Raw genomic sequence first — 20,010 nt, 5'->3', positions numbered from 1 at the left:
AGAGTCTTGCTCTGTCACCCAGGTTGGAGTGCAGTGGCAGGATCTCGGCTCACTGCAAGCTCCGCCTCCCGGGTTCACGCCATTCTCCTGCTCAGCCTCCCAAGTAGCTGGGACTACAGGTGCCCGCCACCACGCCTGGCTAATTTTTTGTATTATTAGTAGAGACGTGGTTTCACCGTGTTAGCCAGGATGGTCTCGATCTCCTGACCTTGTGATCTGCCCGCCCCGGCCTCCCAAAGTGCTGGGATTACACGCGTGAGCCACCGCGCCCGGCCCACCTCCTCATCTTTAGATTAAAAATGTATCTATCTGGGTTCCTATGTATGTCGTTTTGAGAAGGTAGTATCTGTAAATGTGTGACCTTGAAGCATCTTCTGACTTTAGGAGCGAATACTCAAGCCTTCTCTCTAACTCGTGTCATCCATTCCTCCTCACTAAGCCAAGAGACATTCATGGACATCTACTGTGTGCCTGCTGTGTATATTAAGGTCAGAAGCTAAACTACACCCAGAGCCTCTCCTGAAGGAGTTCACCATGTGGTAGGGGAGACAAAACATAAACACTATCTCCTCTACACAAACTGTGTTTTTTTCTTGAGGCAGGGTCTCACTCTGTTGCCCAGGCTGGAGTGCAGTAGTGCGATCTCAGCTTACTGCAACCTCCTTCTCCCAGGTTCAAGCGATTCTCTGCCTCAGTTCTGTAGCTGGGATTACAGGTGTGCACCACCACGGCCCGGTTAATTTTTGTATTTTTAGTAGAGACAGGGTTTTGCCATGTTGGCCAGGCTGGTCTCGAACTCCCGGCCTCAGTGATCTGCCCGCCTGGGCCTCCCAAAGTGCTGGGATTAAAGACATGAGCCACCATGCCTGGTCTACAGAAACTCTTTAAAAGCCGGTGGCTAGGTGCTGTGACTCACGCCTGTAATCCCAGCACTTTGGGAGGCTGAGGCGGGTGGATCACCTGAGGCCAGGAGTTTGAGACCAGCCTGGCCAACATGGCGAAACCCCGTCTCTACTAAAAATACAAAAATTAGCTGAGCCATGGTGGCGCGTGCCTGTAATCCCAGCTACTCAGGAGGCTGAGGTAGGAAAATCTTGAACACGGGAGGCAGAGGTTGCAGTGAGCCGTGATTGTGCCGCTGCACTCCAGCCTGGGCGACAAGAGCAAGACTCCATCTCAAAAAAAAAAAAAAAAAAAAAAAAAAAGCTGGTGCCTGAAATCCTGTCTGCTCTGCAATAAATCTCTGTTTGGCCTTGGGTAAGACCCTTGCCTTCTGGGGGACTCAGTTTTCCTATTGAAGTTAGGCTAGATCAGAGGTGATCAATAGCTTTTATTTAGAGTGGCAGCTCCAGGCAGGCGTGGTGGCTTACGCCTGTAATCCCAACACTTTGGGAGGCTTAGGTGGGCAGATCACTTGAGCCTAGGAGTTCGAGACCAGCTTGGGCAACACAGTGAGATTTCACCTCTGTAGGAAAAAAAAAAAAAGAGTGTAAGCGTCAGCTCCACTGGTAGTTCTGTGAGTTCCATATTTGGAAGGATTGGGAGGCTTTGTCTGGGCTCAGCAGAGAGGAGCTGGAATTGATTAGCAATGTCTACTACAGATGCAGTAGAGAAGTAACATGTGTATCATCCCAGGACTGAGGGGCCCCTGCTCTTATATTCTCTGAGATGTTTCACAGGACGAGATCATTCCTTGGTGAACCCTGCCTATGGCCTGGGTAAGAGAAAGAAGAATGTGGCCTTCATGTTTTTCCCCACTTTTCCTTAGTTGAAGTCTTTTTCGACCTATTCTCCTGGCCCAAGATCTCATGGAAGGAGGTCATTCCACTCAAGATAGCAAAAAGAGGGGAGGAGGAGTGGTGGAAGGCACTGGAGTCAGGAATCTCTGAATGGCAAGAGTGATCAGAGAGGTCTGAAGGATAGGAGGATGCTGGGCCATGGCTGGTCCTTGAGACTTTGGGGAGTGGAGAAGGTCTGGGCCTGGCAGTTGCACCAGTCTGGAGCAGCCAGGGTTCCTGGGACCCTCTCTGGGCCTAGGTTTCCCCGGAGTCCAATCACTGACCACATTGTTCAACATTTCCCCACTCACATCCCATTACTGAGGACGCCTCCAAGGGGCCATGGAAGGATGGCCTGTCCTTTGGATGTGAACTTGGCAAGGCAACTGGATATTTTTCCAGCTCAGTGGATAGTGAATCCCCTGAGGATGTCCTGGGAGAATAAGCATTACCAGCAAACTCCAAGTGTCAGCTAGAGCCTTACTTCCCTGGCCTAAGTTGGGGGCTCAGCTGAGCCTCAGCAACCCCAACCTGCCTCCTAGAACATTTCTTCTACTAGGTCAGGGGTTTGCAGAAATGTCCTGATCCTGTTCTCAGCCAGAGGGGTGTGTTTGTGACCACAGTCTGGGCCCAAGTTGGCAGCCAACATGTGTCTGTCCGCTGCTTAGAGAGGCCCGTTGTGTGTGCAGACCTCAAGCCAGGGCCAGCCTGGGCCCTTGAAGGCCAGGCCTGGGGGAAGAGGGAGGGACAGCCTCAAGGAAAACACCCTTCCCTCCTCCCATTCCAGTGTGGCTGGCAGGACTGTGACAACAGTGAGCCTGTCATGCATTAAAAATAATGCTGGCTGGGCGGGGTGACTCATGCCTATAATCCTAGCACTTTGGGAGGCTGAGGCAGGCAGATCAACTGAGGTCAGGGGTTCGAGACTAGCCTGGGCAACATGGTGAAACCCCGTCTCTACTAATAATATACAAAAATTAGCTGAGCATGGTGACACGCGCCTGTAATCCCAGCTACTCGGGAGGCTGAGGTAGGAGAATTGATTGAACCCAGGAGGCAGAGGTTTCAGTGAGCCAAGATCGAACCATTGTACTCCAGCCTGGGGCAACAAGAGCAAAACTCCATCTCAAAAAAAAAAAAAAAAAAAAAAACCCCACAAAAAACAAAAAATAATACTAAGGCCAGGCAAGGTGGCTCACGCCTGTAATCCCAGCACTTTGGGAGGCTGAGGTGGGTGGACCACCTGAGGTCAGGAGTTCGAGACCAGCCTGGCCAAAATGGTGAAACCCCATCTCTACGAAAAATATAAAAATTAGCTGGGCGTGGTGGCAGGCACCTGTAATCCCAGCTACTCAGGAGGCTGAGACAGGAGACTCACTTGAACCCAGGAGGTGGACGTCGCAGTGAGCCAAGATTGCACCACTGCATTCCAGCTTGGGTGACAGAGTGAGTCTCTATCTCAAAAAAAAAAATTAATAAAGTGAGTTTTAGTGCTTTATATAAAGTAAGGAAGGTATAGCCCTCATAGAGATCAGGCTTTTATTTATTTATTTAGGATCTCACTCTGTTGCCCAGCCTATAGCACAGCGGTGTGATTGCAGCTCACTGCAGCCTCAACTCCTGGGCTCAAGCGATCCTCCTATCTCAGCCTCTCAAGTAGCCGGGACAACGGCATGTGCTACCACACCTGCCTAATTAAAAAAAATTAATAGAAACAGGGTCTCCCTGTGTTGTCCAGGCTAGTCTTGAACTCCTGGGCTCTAGCAGTCCTCCCAAAGTGCTGGGGTTACAGGCATGAGCCACTGTGCCTGATCCTGTTATTGTTTTCTTTAGTAAACTGGAAGCTGTTTGAGGGCAGGAACCACGTATAGCTTGTCTCTCAGCCCCCAGGTCTGGCACTGAGCACAACATACATTAGATCTTGGTGAGTGTTTGGAGACTGATCAGTGGGGTATATCTTGAACCCTTTCTACTTTACCTTTCACCTTTTCAATTGCTGTTGACTTTCCTAAATGTTTAAGATGGGACTTGAGAATCATGCTGAGCTTGACTGACTCTTGAGCTTTTCTGTTCTGAGTCCTCAGAACTCTAAGGCCAGCTCCCTACTGGCTCTTCCCAGGAAGATGGCCACTGCCAGGTGTCCTGCCTTTGATCTGGCTTGATGCATCACCACTGTCAAAAGCGGGATGTCATTCTGGATGTAGCTAATTTGGGGCCACCCTGTTTCAACTTAGCTGAGTCATGCTGTGCCCCAGAGATGCTGGAGGGACCCCTGTCCCAGGAAGAGGGCATGAATGGAACTCCTGTTCAGTTCTCCCACGGCCGCAAAGACCTGTTGTTCTGACCATTGTTCTCAGGGAAAAGTTTACTTGGCTGCGCACACGCATAGCTTTGGACCATGTGACTCCCCACAAACAAAACTTGGCTTAATCCAGCCCTGGCCTGTTCCCCGGACCTTGATTAAAATGTCTTGTGGGCCTCTGGAGGCAGGTTCTGGCCCTGACGAGCTGTGTGACCCTGGCTGCTGCTGGTGGTGGAGGAAATAATAGTGATAATAATCAGGATGGTAGCATCTGCTGCTTATTGAGCATCCACACTGTGCTCAACACCATGAGCACCTACTGTGCTAAGTCCCTTCCCTATGCTTGTTTTTTTCTTTGAGATGGAGTCTCGCTCCATTGCCCAGGCTGGAGTACAGTGGCACGATCTCGGCTCACTGCAACCTCCACCTCCCTGGTTCAAGCGATTCTCCTACTTCAGCCTCCCGAGTAGCTGGGACTACAGGCGCGTGCCACCATGCCTGGCTAATTTTTTGTATTTTTAGTAGAGATGGGGTTTCACCACGTTGGCCAGGCTGGTCTCGAACTCCTGACCTCAGGTGATCCACCCGCCTCGGCCTCCCAAAGTGCTGGGATTACAGGTGTGAACCACCGTGCCCGGCCCTTCCCTATGTTATTTAATTGAATCCTCAATGTCATCCCTGCGAATTAGGTACATTGTTCATTGTATAGATGAGAACACTGAAGCTCAGAGAGGTGACATTACTTGCCCAAGGTCACAGTGTGGCAGAGATGGAATATGAGCTCAGGTCTTTCAGATGCCAAAACTCATATATATATATTTTAATCAAAAACAAAAATTTTGTAAGAGACAGGGTCTCACTCTGTCATGCAGGCTGGAATGCAGTTGCATGATCATGGCTCACTGTAGCCTCGACTTCCTGGGCTCAAGTGATCCTCCCACCACAGCCTCTCCAGTAGCTGGGACTACAGGCATGTGCCACCATACCCAGCTATTATTGTTTTGATTTTTTGTAGAGACAGGGTCTCACTATATTGTCCAGGCTGGTCTCAAACTCCTGGACTCAAGTGATTCTCCTGCCTCAGCCTCCTGATGTGCTGGGATTACAGGTGTGAGCCAGTGTGCCTGGCTGAAAACCCATATTCTTTTTTTTTTTTTTTGAGACGGAGTCTCGCTCTGTTGCCCAGGCTGGAGTACAGTGGCGTGATCTCGGCTCACTGCAATCTGCGCCTCCCCAGTTCAAGTGATTCTTCTGCCTCAGTCTCTAAAGTAGCTGGGATTACAGGCATGCGCCACCACACCTGGCTAATTTTTGTATTTTTAGTAGAGATGAGATCTCACCATGTTAGCCAGGCTGGTCTCAAATTCCTGACCTCAGGTGATCCACCCTCCTCTGCCTTCCAAAGTGCTGGGATTTACAGGTGTGAGCCACTGCGCCCTGCGAAAACTCATTTTCTTAAATACTTATCTGCACTACAGGTTATGTCACTTCTCTGAGACTCAGTTTACTCACCCATTAAATAAAGATACTATGACTGGGTGTGGTGGCTCCCACCTGTTATCCCAGCACTTTGGGAGGCTGAGGCGGGTGGATCACCTGAGGTCAGGAGTTCAAGACTAGCCTGGTCAACATGGTGAAACCCCGTCTCTACTAAAAATACAAAATTTAGCGCGTGCCTGTAGTCCCAGCTACTCAGGAGGCTGAGGCAGGAGAATTGCTTGAGCCCAGGAGGTGGAGGTTGCAGTGAGCTGAGATCACGCCACGGCACTCCAGCCTGGGCGACAGAGTGAGACTCCGTCTCAAAAAAAAAAAAAGAAAAAAGTAATAAAAATGAACATAAATAAGGATATTAATTCATCTCATCAAATTGGTGAAATAAGGTGAAGGTGTGTTCGAGAGAGTTGAGCTTGGCCCCAATATATAGTAGGCGCTCAATAAGTACTGCTTTCTCCCATCACTAAGATTCTAGAACCCTGAATCTAGGCTTCCGAGTTGATACGAGCATTATCTCTGAACTATGGCTTGTATGGCTTGGTATGTGGTGGTATATTTTTGAAAAATAAACTAGATTTTTTAGAAAATTTAAAAAGTAATACATACTCATTCAAAAATATCCAGCTTAGCCTGAGCAACATAGCGAAACCCTGTCTCTCCAAAAAAAAAGTTACAAAAATTAGCCAGGCATGGTGGCACATTCCTGTAGTCCCAGCTACTTGGGATGCTGAGGCTGAAGGATCATTTGAGCCTGGGATGTGGAGGATGGAGTGAGCTGAGATTGTGCCATTGCACTCCAACTTGGGTGACAGAGTGAGACCCTGTCTCGAAAAAAAAAAAGTGGCTCATGCCTATAATTCCAGCACTTTCAGAGGCTGAGGTGGGAGGATTCCTTGAGACCAGGAGTTCGAGACTAGCCTAGGCAACATGGCAAGACCTTGTCTTTACAATTTTTTTGTTTTTGTTTTTGTTTTTTTGAGATGGAGTTTCTCTCTTGTTGGCCAGGCTGGAGTGCAATGGCATGATCTCGGCTCACTGCAACCTCTGCCTCCTCGGTTCAAGCGATTCTCGTGCCTCAGCCTCCCGAGTAGCTGGGATTACAGGCGCGCACCAACACATCTGGCTAATTTTTGTATTTTTAGTAGAGATGGGGTTTCGCCACTCCTGCCCTCAGGTGATCCACCTGCCTCGGACTCCCAAAGTGCTAGGATTACAGGCATGAGCCACTATGCCTGACCCAATTTTTTTTTTTTTTTTTAGGTGGAGTCTCACTGTGTTACCCAGGCTGGAGTGCAGTGGACTATCTTGGCTCAATCAAACCTCCACCTCCTGGGTTCAAGCAATTCTCCTACCTCACCTTCTCAAGTAGCTGGGATCACAGGCATGTGCCACCATGCCTGGCTAATTTCTGTATATAGTATAGGTGGGGTTTCACCATGTTGGCCAGGTCTCAAACTCCTGACCTCAAGTGATCTGCCTAAGGCCTCCCAAAGTCCTGGGATTACAGGCATAAGCCACCGTGCCTGGCCTACAAAAAATTTTTGTTTTTTTTGAGACCGAGTCTTGCTTTGTTGCCCAGGTTGCAGTGCAGTGGTACGATCTTGGCTCACTGCAACCTTTGCCTCCCAGGTTCAAGCAGTTTTCCTGCCTCAGCCTCCCAAGTAGCTGGGATTATAGGCGCCTGCCACCACACCTGGCTAATTTTTGTATTTTTAGTAGGGATGGGGTTTCACTGTCTTGGTCAGGCTGGTTTTGAACTCCTGACCTCAAGCAATCCACCTGCCTCGGCCTCCCAGAGTGCTGGAATTACAGGCGTGAGCCACTGTGCCTGGCCAAAAATTTTTTAAAAAATTAGCTGGGCATAGTGTTGTGCATCTGTAATCCCAGCTACTCAGGAGGCTGGGTAGGAGGATTGCTTGAGCCCAGGAGTTCAAGGCTGTACCCAAACTATGATTATGCCACTGTACTCTAATCTGGGCAACAAAGCAAGACACTGTCTCTTAAAAAAAAAAATTACCAATGAGAGTGTAAAGGGATCATCTTATAGAGATAACCAGTGTTGATACTTTCACACATTTTCTTCCAGAAAGTTTCCATATTTGCTTTTATCATGTAATAAGTTGAGAACATGTAAGTCTCATTCTTTTTTATCTTTTAATATTTTTTATTTTATAATTTTTTTGAGACAGTGTCTCACTCTGTTGCCCAGGTTGGAGTGCAGTGGCATAATCATTGCTCACTGCAGCCTCGACCTCCTGGATTCAAGCGACCCTCCCATCTCAGCCTCCTGAATAGCTGGGACTACAGGTGCACACCACCACACCCAGCTAAATTTTTGTGCTTTTTGTGGAGATGGGATTTCGCCATGTTGCCCAGGCTGGTCTTGAACTACTGAGCTCAGGTGATCTGCCCACCATCGGCCTCCCAAAGTGCTGGGATTACACGTGTGAGCCACTGTGCCCGGCCCCTCATTCTTTTTAATGGTTATGTGGTGTCCCATTATTGGGCTGGAGGACTACACATCTGTAGTCCTATTTACTCCTGAAGCTGAGGTTAGAGGATTGTTTGAGGCCAGGAATTCGAGGCCGGAGTGCACTATGATGCACCTGTGAACAGCCACTGCACTCCAGCTTGGACAACATAGCAAGACCCCATGTCTACAAATTAAAAAAAAAAATCCCATGGATTTGTTTATTCATGTAACATATATTTACTGAGCTCCTGCTCTGTGCCAGGACTAGATGCAGGCACCAAGGATATAGCTGTGAACAAGACTGAGTAGTGAGTGTCTGCCAGTCAGGGAGTTCACATCTTGTTTTTAGCAGCCCCTATTCATGAATATTCATGTTGTCCCTAGCCTCTTGCAGGATGGACAATAGCGCTATAAGCCTTCTGTGCACCTGTGAGCACTCATCTGAAGGGTGGTTCCTGGAAGGGTTGCTGTTAGGTCAAAAGGGTCACATGCTTTTGGGATTTTGTATAGGTTGTAACCCCTGTACTACTCAAGGGTGTGGTAAGGTGAGATTTTATCCCCCAAAGTGTGGCAACCCCTGGGCTCTGCTGGTCATCCCTGTTATAGGGCCTGCCAGAGTCTGGGGACTATTTATAGTTCAGCCTTGCTAGACCAGCAAGACCTTAAAGGTCATCCCTTCCAGGGCCTGTTGGAATCCCAAGTCCTCTTCACACCATCCTGGGTGGATGGGTGGGCAGCTGGAACTTGAATCCTCAAGTTCAAGTTGAGGGTTGACATATCAGTGCCCATTATATAGGCAAAGAAACTGAGGCTCAGAGAGACCTTGCCTCATGCAGTGATATTACGGGGCCTGGATTCAAATCCTTGTCTGTCTGTCACCACATTACATGCCTATCCCCTTATACCGTCACACTAGGAACAGCAGCAGAAATCATAACCACACTGCTGTCTCCAGACAGCCCTGTTCTATGCCAGGCAGGAGAAGGTGCTTTACAGGTATTGAATCTTTCACTTATTTATTTATTTTTAAATTGGCTTTTTTTTTTTTTTTTTTTTTTTTGAGACAGGGTTTCTCTCTGTCACCCAGGCTAGAGTACAGTGGCACAATCACAGCTCACTTTAGCCTCAACCTCCTGGGCTCAAGTGATCCTCCCACCTCAGCCTCCTGAGTAGCTGGGATTATAGGTGTGCACCACCACACCTGGCTAATTTTGTGTATTTTTGGTAGAGACAGAGTTTTGCCATGTTGGCCAGGCTGCTCTTAAACTCCTGGGCTCAAGCGATCGTCCTGCCTTGGACTCCCAAAGTGCTCACAGGTGTGAGCCACTGAGCCCAGACGAATCTTTTTTTTTGTTTTTGTTTGTTTGTTTGAGATGTCTGTCACCCAGGCTGGAGTGCAATGTCACGATCTTGGCTCACTGCAACCTCATTGCCTCCCGGGTTCAAGTGATTCTCCTGCCTCAGCCTCCCAAGTAGTTGGGATTACAGGTGTCTGCCACCATGCCTGACTAATTTTTGTATTTTTAGGAGAGACGAGGTTTCATCATGTTGGCCAGGCTGGTCTCGAACTCCTGACCTCAAGTGATCCGCCCGCCTCGGCCACCCAAAGTGCTGGGATTACAGGCATGAGCCACTGTGCCCAACCTGCAGCTGAATCTTTTTTTTTTTTTTTTGTGACGGAGTCTCGCTCTGTCACCCTGGCTGGAGTGCAGTGGGGCGATCCTGGCTCACTGTAACCTCTGCCTCCTGAGTTCAAGCAATTCTCCTGCCTCAGCCTCCCAAGTAGCTGGGATTACAGGTGTGTGCCACCACACCTGGCTAATTTTTTTGTATTTTTAGTAGAGACAGGGTTTCACCATGTTGGCCAGGCTGGTCTTGAACTCCTGCCCTCAGGTGATCTGCCCACCTCGGCCTCCCAAACTGCTGGGATTACAGGCGTGAGTCACTGCGCCTGGCCCAGCTGAATCTTTTAATACCCTTTAAAGTAAATATATTTTACTTCTATTTTTACTTTTATTTTTTTTAATGTTTTATTGATTGATTGATTGAGACGGAGTCTTGCTCTGTCATGCAGGCTGGAGTGCCATGGTACAATCTTGGCTCACTGCAACCTCTGTCTCCCTGATTCAAGCGATTCTCCTGCCTCAGCCTCCCAAGTAGCTGGGATTATAGGCATGTACCACCATGCCTGGCTAATTTTTTTTGTATTTTTAGTGGAGATAGGGTTTCACCATGTTGGCCAGGCTGGTCTCGAACTTCTGACCTCAGGTGATCTGCCCGCCTCGACCTCGTGAAGCACTGGGATTATAGGCGGGAGCCAGTGTGCCCGGCCCTTCCATTTTTAAAATAAGGAAACAGAGGCTCGCAGAGGTCAAGTCACTTGTCCAAGGTCACAGAGCAAGGACGTTATTACAAGCCTGCCTCACTCCAGGGCCCACTTTCTTTCTTTCCTTTTTGTTTTAGACAGGTTCTCACTGTGTGGCCCAGGCTGGAGTGCTGTGGCACAATCATGGCTCACTGCAACCTCTGCCTTCCAGGCTCAAGTAATCCTCCCATCTCAGCCTCCCTAGTAGGTAGGACTATAGCTGCACACTACCACACCTGGCTAATTTTTTGTATATTTAGTAGAGATGGGGTTTCGCTATGTTGCCCAGGCTGGTCTTGAACTCCTGGGCTCAAAAGATCCCCCTGCCTCGGCCTCCCACAGTGCTGGAATTATAGGCGTGAGCCACCATGCCCGGCCCCAGACCCACTTTCAATGTTTTTGCTCCACACTGAGAAGCCCCAGGGCTTTCAGTGTTTATTCATCTAACACATTTTTTTCTTTTATTTACTTATGTACTTATTTATAGATACAGGGTCTTGTTCTGTCACCCAGGCCGGAGTGTAGTTGCACGATCATAGCAGCCTTGACCTCCCTGGCTCAAGTGATCCTCCCATCTCAGCCTCCTGAGTAGCTGGGGCTACAGGTGTGCTCTACCATGCCCGGCTAATTTTTTTTTTTTGAGATGGAGTCTCGCTCTGTCACCTAGGCTGGAGTGCAGTGGCGTGATCTCGGCTCACTGCAACCTCTGCTTCCTGGGTTCAAGCGATTCTCCTGCCTCAGCCTCCCGAGTGGCTGGGACTACAGGTGCGTGCCACCACTTCTGGCTAATTTGTTGTAGTTTTAGTAGAGACGGGGTTTCACCGTGTTAGTCAGGATGGTCTTAATCTCCTGACCTTGTGATCTGCCCGCATCGGCCCCCCAAAATGCTGGGATTACAGGCACGAGCCACTGTGCCCGGCCTAGTTTTTAAAAATTTTTTGTAGGCCAGGCACGGTGGCTCATACCTGTAATCCCAGCACATTGGAGGTTGAGATGGGTGGGTTGCTTGAGCCCAGGAATTTGAGACTAACCTGGGCAACATGACAAAACCCCATCTCTACAAAAAATAAAAAAATTAGCCAGGCATAATAACATGAGCCTCTGATCCCAGCTACTCGGAAGGCTGAGGTGGGAGGATCGCTTAAGCCTAGGAGGTCAAGACTGCAGTGAGCTGTGATCATACCACCGCACTCCAGCCTGGGTGAGAGTGAGTCCCTGTCTCGAAATTTTTTTTTTTTAATTTTTTCAAGACAGGGTCTCCCTATGTCACCCAGGCTGGTTTCAAACTCCTGGGTTCAAGCAATCCTCCCACCTAAGGCTTCCAAAGTCCTGAGATTACAGGTGTGAGCCACTGTGCCTGGCCCAGATTTCTTTTACTGCTTACTTGGTATATGTCAGGTACTATTTTCTTTTTTTTTTCTTTCTTTTTTTTTTTTTTTTGAGATGGCGTTTCACTCTTGTTGCCCAGGCTGGAGTGCAATGGTACAATCTTGGCTCACTGCAACCTCTGCCTCCCACGTTCAAGCCACTCTCCTGCCTCAGCCTCCCAAGTAGTTGGGATTACAGGCATGCGCAACCACATCCAGCTAATTTTGTATTTTTAGTAGAGACAGGGTTTCACCATGTTGGTCAGGCTGGTTTCCAACTCCCGACCTCAGGTGATCCACTCGCCTCGGCCTCCCAAAGTGTTGGGAATACAGGTGTGAGCCACCGCGCCCGGCCGTCAGGTACTATTCTTGATGGTGAGGATACCCTAGTGAACTGGAAAACAGGGCAGCCCCTGCTCTCTGGGAACTGACATTCTGGTTAGGGGAGAAAGGCCATGGGCTAGTAAACAAATGGCTCTATCATCTAATTTCAAGCAGCGGTAAGTAAATGACCACCCACTGAACAGACAAGGAACAGCTTGAGCTTAGAGGACAGGCTTCCCTTCAGCCAGGACATTCAGTCACAGACATTTATTAAGCACTGGGATAAGTACTGGAGATCCTGTTGCCCAAACAGATGTGTTCCCTTCTCTCAGCAACGCATATGTGACCCCCAGTCCACTTATACTGGGCCTGATGAGTGATCCTGCCCTGTTTCTCTTCCATGTGTTTCCAGTGGAATCTATTCCTGGCTCTTTGGGGCCAGAGCCAGATCCTGGCTTCCCTCCTTGGCAGAGCTGGAGCTCCCTGGAAATTGGGGCCTCTGTTTATAGGTGCCTCAGCTTCCCTGAGGAGGAAGGGCCCATGTGTCACTGCTTATCAGGCTCCCAGGCCGGGGCTTGGCTGGGGAGGGTGGGGGCACTGGCCGGGCCTATCTTTGGAGTCTCGAGAATGCTGGCCACAGGGCTGTGGTCGTGCCCTCAGCTCTCTAGGCCATAGGCTTTGGCAGCCCCACCCTGCCTTGTCGGGTGACTCAGGCAGAAATCAGAGAGGGGAGGAGGCCTCAGAGTTGGGCTATTTATGGCCACACTCCGGGGCCCCCAGGACCCCACCCCCACTCTGGGACAGGCCACTTGGTTTGTGAAATGCAAGCCCTGATTCTGGCATCAGCTGGTATGCTGTCCATTTATAGCATGTTCCTGTGGGAAAGGAGGGGGACCCAGATCTGGGATGGCTGGGTGAGCAGGGGATCTGGCAGTTTCTCTGGCTTCAAAGTTGACAAATGTTCATTTGCTGAGCACGTAGCGTATGAGATCTCTGCTGGATTCTGGGGACACAGAGAAGAGTCAGACCAGGTCCCTGCCCTCAAAGTGCTCTCAGCTTAGTTGGGGACACAGACCCTACACAGACAATCACAGGGGAGTGAGGCGTAGGGGACTGCGGAGGTGATGGGTGTGATGGATCCAGACTGAGCATCTGATCACCTCTTCTGAGGTGACCTCTGAGCTGGGCCTGTCTCCTGGGCTATGGCACCTCTTCCCTCCTGCTAAATGAGCCTGTCCTGCCCTGGCATTCATTTTTCCATTCACAGAACACTGATACTGGGTTGGTTGGTTTGTTTGAAATGGGTCTTGCTCTGTTATCCAGGCTGACTATAGCCTCAACCTTCTGGGCTCAAGCAAGCCTCCCACCTTAGCCTCCCATCTCACCCTCCCAAGTACCTAGGACTACAGATGCACACCACCATGCCCAGCTAGTTTTTTGTATTTTTGGTAGAGACAGGGTTTTGCCATGTTGCCCAGGCTGCTCTCAAACTCCTAGGCTCAAGCGATCTGCCTGCCTCAGCCTCCCCAACTGCTGGGACTACAGGCGTGAGCTACTGCCCAGCCAACTCTGGGTTTGAAGAGCAAGCCCAGTTTCTTTCTTTTTCTTTTCTTTTTTTTTTTTTTTTTGAGACAGAGTCTTGCTCTGTCGCCCAGGCTGGAGTACAATGGCACGATCTCAGCTCACTGCAACTTCCACCTCCTGGGTTCAAGCGATTCTCCTGCCTCAGCCTCCTGAGTAGCTGGGACTATAGGTGCACGCCACCATGCCCGGCTAATTTTTGTATTTTTAGTAGAGACGAGGTTTCACCACGTTGGCCAAGATGGTCTCGATCTCCTGACCTCGTGATCCACCCGCCTCGGCCTCCCAAGTGCTGGGATTACAGGCGTGAGGCACTGTGCCCGGCAATTTCTTTTAGGAGTTCCCAGTTTTGTGGAGGAGACAACCCTAACACACAGAATCGGAGACCTAGGAAGCGTGGGCAAGAAAGGCTGATAAGTGAGAAACACCTGCTTCTTGAGTCCTTAATACTCACCACATGCCTTACAAATTTTATTTAATCCTGACATCTCTCTGAGGCAGACTTTTTTTTTTTTTTTTTTTGGAGACAGGGTCTTGCTCTGTCGCCCAGGCTAGAGTGCAGTGGCATAATCTTGGCTTACTGCAACCTCTGCCTCCTGGGCTCAAGCAATCCTCCCATCTCAGCCTCCTGAGTAGCTGGGACTACAGGCGCACACTACCATGCCTGGCTAATGTTTTGTGTTTTTGGTAGAGACAAGGTTTTGCTATGTTGCCCAACCTGGTCTTGAACTCCTGGGCTCAAGCAGTCTACCTGCCTCGGGCTCCCAAAGTGCTGGGATTACAGGCGTGTGCCACCATGTCTGGCTGTAGTTATTAATCTTTTATTTTTATTATTTTATTATTTTTTATTTTTATTATTATTTTTTTGAGATGGAGTTTCACTCTTGTTGCCCAGGCTGGAGTGCAATGGCACAATCTTGGCTCACTGCAGCCTCTGCCTCCTGGGTTCAAGCAATTCTCCTGCCTCAGCCTCCTGAGTAGCTGGGATTACAGGTGCGCACTACCATGGCCTGGCTAATTTTTGTATTTTTAGTAGAGACGGGGTTTCGCCATGTTGGCCAGGTGGTCTTGAACTCCCAGCTTCAGGTGATCCTCCCGCCTCAGCCTCCCAAAGTGCTGGGATTACAGGCGTCAGCCACTGTGCCCAGCCCTATTCATCTTTTATTGACTAGCAGATTGAGGCCCAGAGAGGTAAATGACCTTGTCCATGGTTACACAGTTAGACAGTGCTGGAGCTGGAATTCAAATCCAAGAGCATCTGACTCCAGAGGGAATTGCATTTTCTTTCTTTCTCTTTTTTTTTTTTTTGAGACAGGGTATCACTCTGTTACCCAGACTGGAGTGCAATGGCGTAATCATGGCTTGCTGCAGCCTCTGCTTGCTGGGTTCAAGCGATCCTCCTGCCTCAGCCTCTTGATTAGCTGGAATCACAGGCATGTGTCACCACACCTGGCTAATTTTTTTTAAAATTTTACTTTCTTTTTTTTTTTGAGACGGGGTCTTGCTCTGTCCCTCAGGCTGGAGTGCAGTGGCGCGATCTTGGCTCACTGGAACCTCCGCCTCCCGGGTTCAAGCAATTCTCCTGCCTCAGCCTCCCAAGTAGCTGGGATTACAGGTGCCCACGACCACGCCCAGCTAATTTTTTTCTGTATTTTTAGTAAAGACAGGGTTTCGCCATGTTGGCCAGGCTCGTCTCAAACTCCTGAGCTCAAGCGATCCACCCACTGTGGCCTACCAAAGTGCTGGGATTACAGACATGAGCCACCACACAAGGCCAGGAACTGCATTTTCAATAGTGTGGAAGTTTGGAAGCTCATACAGCCTCTGAGTAGTTAGTGTGATTGGACCAGAGGGTGAGATTAGGGATATGGCAAGAAGTGAAGCCAGGGAGGAAGACAGGACCTGTGGGCAGGGCCCACGTCCTAGAGGGCATTGAAGTTAGGCAAAGGGTGCAGGGGAGGCAGAGCAGGGCTTTGAGCAGGACGTGGCCACTTGTAGCAAGGAGATGTAGCAGTTGCACCATTGGGGGCTGTATTTGTCAGGATGCTTTTGACTGCAAGTAACAGGAATCCAATTCAATGAGGTTTAAACATCAAAGAAAATGTGTTATCCTCCCGAACATCTTGAGACAGCATGGCTCCAGGGAAGATTAATTTATGGGCTCATGGTATCATCGAAAACTCAGGTCTCTCCATCTTTCTGCTTCACCATCCTCAATGTGTGGATCCCAAACTTTGTGGTCAAAAAGTAGGCTGGGCACAGTGGTTCACGCCTGTAATCCCAGCACTTTTGGAGGCTGAGGCCGGCGGAGCACCTGAGGTCAGGAATTCAAGACCAGCCTGGCCAGCATGGCGAAACCCCATCTCTACTAAAAATACAAAAATTAGCTGGGTGTGGTGGTACGCACCTGTAATCCCAGCTACTTGGGAGGCTGAGGCAGGAGATTCGCTTGAACCCGGGAGGCAGAGGTTGCAGTGAGCCAATACTGCACCATTGTACTCCAGCCTGGGCGACAGAGTGAGACTCTGTCACAAAAAAAAGAAAAGAAAAAAAAAAAGTGGCTGTCGTTGCGCTAGGAACAAGCTCCCTCCCAGCAACTTTGAAAGGCTAAAGGAGGAAAAAAGGAAGGCAGTTTTTTTTTCCTCACATCTCATTGGCCAGAACTGTATCATTTGCCCCTTTCTAAACCAATCAAGCAAAAAGGATGGAATGATCATGATTTGATTTGACCAATCAAGATTCTCCCTCTAAGCTGGGGAGAAGCTGAGCCTCTAGGGCTCAGGGTTCTCTTAGCAAAGGAAAAAGAGGGGAGATGGTTTTTGGCTGTCAAGTAGGCTGTGATATGTCCCACTTCTGCTGCCCTTTGAGACATAATCCAATAGTCAGTCCTGGGGTAAGTCGTTGCTACAGTGATGATAAGTCATTTGAGTCCTAGTCCCCAAAAGTCAGACCCAGGCTTGCTTCTCCCAAAAAAACCTGACCCTGGTTTCTTTCAACATTGCTTCTATCCCAACCCCAATAGGGTTTGTAACTCCCTCTTATTTGCCTCCATTTGCTTTGAATCCTATCTGAGCCTCAGAGGCATCTCCTGCGACAGAAATAGCTTCTTATCTGGTTCTTCCAGGGAGGTGGGCCAAGAATTACTTCCTAACTCCTTCCTGGGCTGTCCACTCACAGGGCACGTTGGCTGGGCTTTGACTGCAGACGTCAGATAGCTAGCAAGCCAGATGGCCCTGGGAGCAGGTGTGGTTGAGAGCAGAGGAAGAGAGGCTGCCCACGGGCTAGCAGGCATCAGGCACCCACAGAGGGTATATCCTTGTTGGGAGAAGAGAGACAAGGTCTTGGGAAAGTCATCATTTTTTTTTTTTTGAGGCAGTCCCACTTCATCATCCAGGCTGGAGTGCGCAATCTTGGCTCATTGCAACCTTTGCTTCCCATGTTCAAGTGATTCTCATGCCTCAGCCTCTCGAGTAGCTGGGATTACAGGCATGCACCACCCTGCCCAGCTAACTTTTGTATTATTAGTAGAGACAGGGTTTCACCTTGTTGGCCAGGGTGGTCTTGAACTCCTGACATCAAGTGATCCACACTGCCTTGGCCTCCCAAAGTGCTGGAATTACAGGCGTGAGCCACCATGCCCAGCCTGGGAGTCTTTTTTTTTTTTTTTTTTTTTTTTTTGAGACAGAATCTTGTTCTGTCACCCAGGCTGGAGTACAGTGGCACAATCTTGGCTCACTGCAACCTCCTCCTCCCGGGTTCAAGTGATTCTCCTGCCTCATCCTCCCCAGTTGCTGGGATTACAGGTGCGAGCCACCACGCCCGGCTAGCTTTTGTATTTTCAGTAGAGACGGGGTTTCACCATGTTGGTCAGGCTGGTTTCAAACTTTTGACCTCAAATGATCTGCCCGCCTTGGCCTCCCAAAGTGCTAGGATTACAGGCATGAGCCAACATGCCCAGCCTGGGAAAGTCTTGTAACCACCTTCTTGTATACACTGTCTAGGAGTTCAAGACCAGCAACATGGCGTGACCCCATCTCTACAAAAAATTAATAGCTGGGTGTGGTAGTGTGTACCTGTAGACCCAGCTACTTGGGGAGCTGAGGTGGGAGGATTGATTGATCTGGGAGATTGAGGCTGTAGCGAGCTGTGATCACACCATGGCACTCTAGTCTGGGTGACAGAGAGAAACTGTCTCAAAAAAAAAAAAAAAAAGTCACATGGCCACACCTCACTGCAAAGGAGGCTGGGAAATAGAGTCTTTCTTCCAGGTGGCTGTATGTCTATTAACCATGGGGAAAATGAGAGAAGGGATATAGGCGGGCCCTATCTCTATATAGGGATAGAGAGAAGGGATACAGTATTTTCTGCTCCACTGCCCTGTCAGAGACTTTAACTTAGAAGAATTTGTTAATATCACTACTGGACTCTTGCTTACTAAGGGTCTAATAGTGACACGTAAATTAAACTTAATAAATTAGTGACAATTGTGATATGTGCTGGGAGCCCATGTCACAGTGGTGACTGCTGATGTCTCTCCCAATCAGTCAAGTATATGAAGGACGTCTCACCGTATTTCAAGAACTCTACTGGTGGGACCTCGGTCGGCTGGGACTCACCTCCTGCCTCACCCCTTCAGCGGCAGCCTTCCTCCCCTGGCCCCACACCCTGGAACCTCAGCGAGGCCAAACACGTGTCCTTGAAGATGGCATATGTCTCGAAGAGGTGCACCCCCAATGACCCAGAGCCCAGGTAAGGCTGGGGTTGGGGGCAACTCAGATGGACAGATGCCCTGGCGTCAGGTGGTGGGACCAACGGAAAGACACCTCTGTGTTGTACGAATGACCAGCACAATGCCAGGACATAGTAGGTGCTTAAAAAATAGATTGACTGGAAGCCTGAGTGAAGCCATGGAGATGATGGTGTGCTTTGCTTCTCACTTCTTCCTCTGGGCAGCTCACATCTGGGGATGAACTTGGTCTGGGGAAGAACCCTGCGTTCCAGTCCTGGTCCTCTTTGAACTAGGCCCTTTTCCTCACTGACCTTTAGATTCTCCATTGTGAGATGAGGTTGTTGGACTCACTGATCCTCTCGTCTCTTCCCACTCTGCTGGAGCTCTGAGATGTCTGGTAACCTTTTTATCAGGGCCATGGAAGGTTACATCCTTCACATCTGAGCAGCCTTTAACAGTTCATTGATAATACTGATACCACCTAACATTTACTGAGTGTTTACTGTGTACCCAGCACTGTGTTGAGTGCTTTCCCTGTGCAATATTATTTAGCTCTCACAGAGGCCCAATGGGCAAAGTCCTATTATTTCACCTCCATTTTATTTTATTTTATTATTATTTTTTGAGCCAGAGTTTTGCTCTGTCGCCCAGGCTGGAGTGCAGTGGTGCAAAGATCTTGGCTCACTGCAATTTCTGCCTCCTGGGTTCAAGTGATTCTCCTGCCTTAGCCTCCTAAGTAGCTGGGACTACAGGCGCCCACCACCACACCTGGCGGACTTTTTTTTTTTTTTTTTTTGACAGAGTCTCACTCTGTTGCCCAAGTTGGAGTGCAATGGCATGATCTTGGCTCACTGAAACCTCTGCCTTCCAGGTTCAAGCAATTCTCCTCCCTCAGCCTCCCAAGTAGCTGGGATTACGGGCGCCTGCCACCACGCCTGGCTAATTATTTGTATTTTTAGTAGAGACGGGGTTCTCCATGTTGGTCAGGCTGGTCACGAACTCCTGACCTCAGGTGATTCCCCCGCCTCAGCCTCCCAAAGTGCTGGGATTATAGGTGTGAGCTACTGTGCCCTGCCTAACTTTTGTATTTTTTGTAGAGATGGGGTTCCACCATGTTGGCCACGCTGGTTTCGCACTGCTGACCTCAGGTGATTTGCCTGCCTCGGCCTCCCAAAGTGCTGGGATTACAGGCATGAGCCATCGTTCCCGGCTCACCTCCATTTTATAGATGAGGACAGAGAGGGGAAGTAACCTACTTGAGATCACACAACCAGAAAGGGTGGCACTTGCCTCAATCCTGGTAGTCCTTTCTGCTTTGGAAGGTGCAAGATGCCTGAGTGATGGTGGTGGCTAAATGGAGCATATTTGGTCAAGTGGGATATGCATTGTTGGAGGTGATGCTTAACTGGTATATGCATTACAAGCTTGGGCTGTGGGTCCTAGTGACAGCCTAGGTTCAATGCCAAGCAAATGCCCAACATTGGCTGGGAGGGCTGGTTAACGTCCAGCATCCAAATCTCTTGGTCTCACTCGATGCCACACCTCTTGCCTGCCCCCATGAGGCAAGAACTGGTGATTCACAGGTCACTTGCTGATG

The 20,010-nt window shown here is 49.3% G+C and overlaps 1 protein-coding gene across 4 annotated transcripts in view; it reads left to right on the top strand.

Moving 5' to 3' along the window:
• Positions 1-20,010, top strand: part of SNTA1 (syntrophin alpha 1) — a 36,150-nt gene that overhangs the window by 7,652 nt on the left and 8,488 nt on the right. For all 4 annotated transcript variants that reach the window (XM_034946926.3, XM_034946925.3, XM_034946923.3 and 1 more), the window contains exon 3: positions 18,229-18,433. In XM_034946926.3, coding sequence (XP_034802817.2) covers positions 18,229-18,433 — 205 coding nt within the window. The remainder of the gene's footprint in view (positions 1-18,228; positions 18,434-20,010) is intronic.

Source organism: Pan paniscus, chromosome 21, assembly GCF_029289425.2.
Source record: "Pan paniscus chromosome 21, NHGRI_mPanPan1-v2.0_pri, whole genome shotgun sequence".
In the NCBI taxonomy this organism is placed as follows: Eukaryota; Metazoa; Chordata; class Mammalia; order Primates; family Hominidae; genus Pan; species Pan paniscus.
The sequence above is the reverse complement of the archived record's forward strand: the minus strand, read 5'-3'. Positions and strand labels throughout refer to the sequence as shown.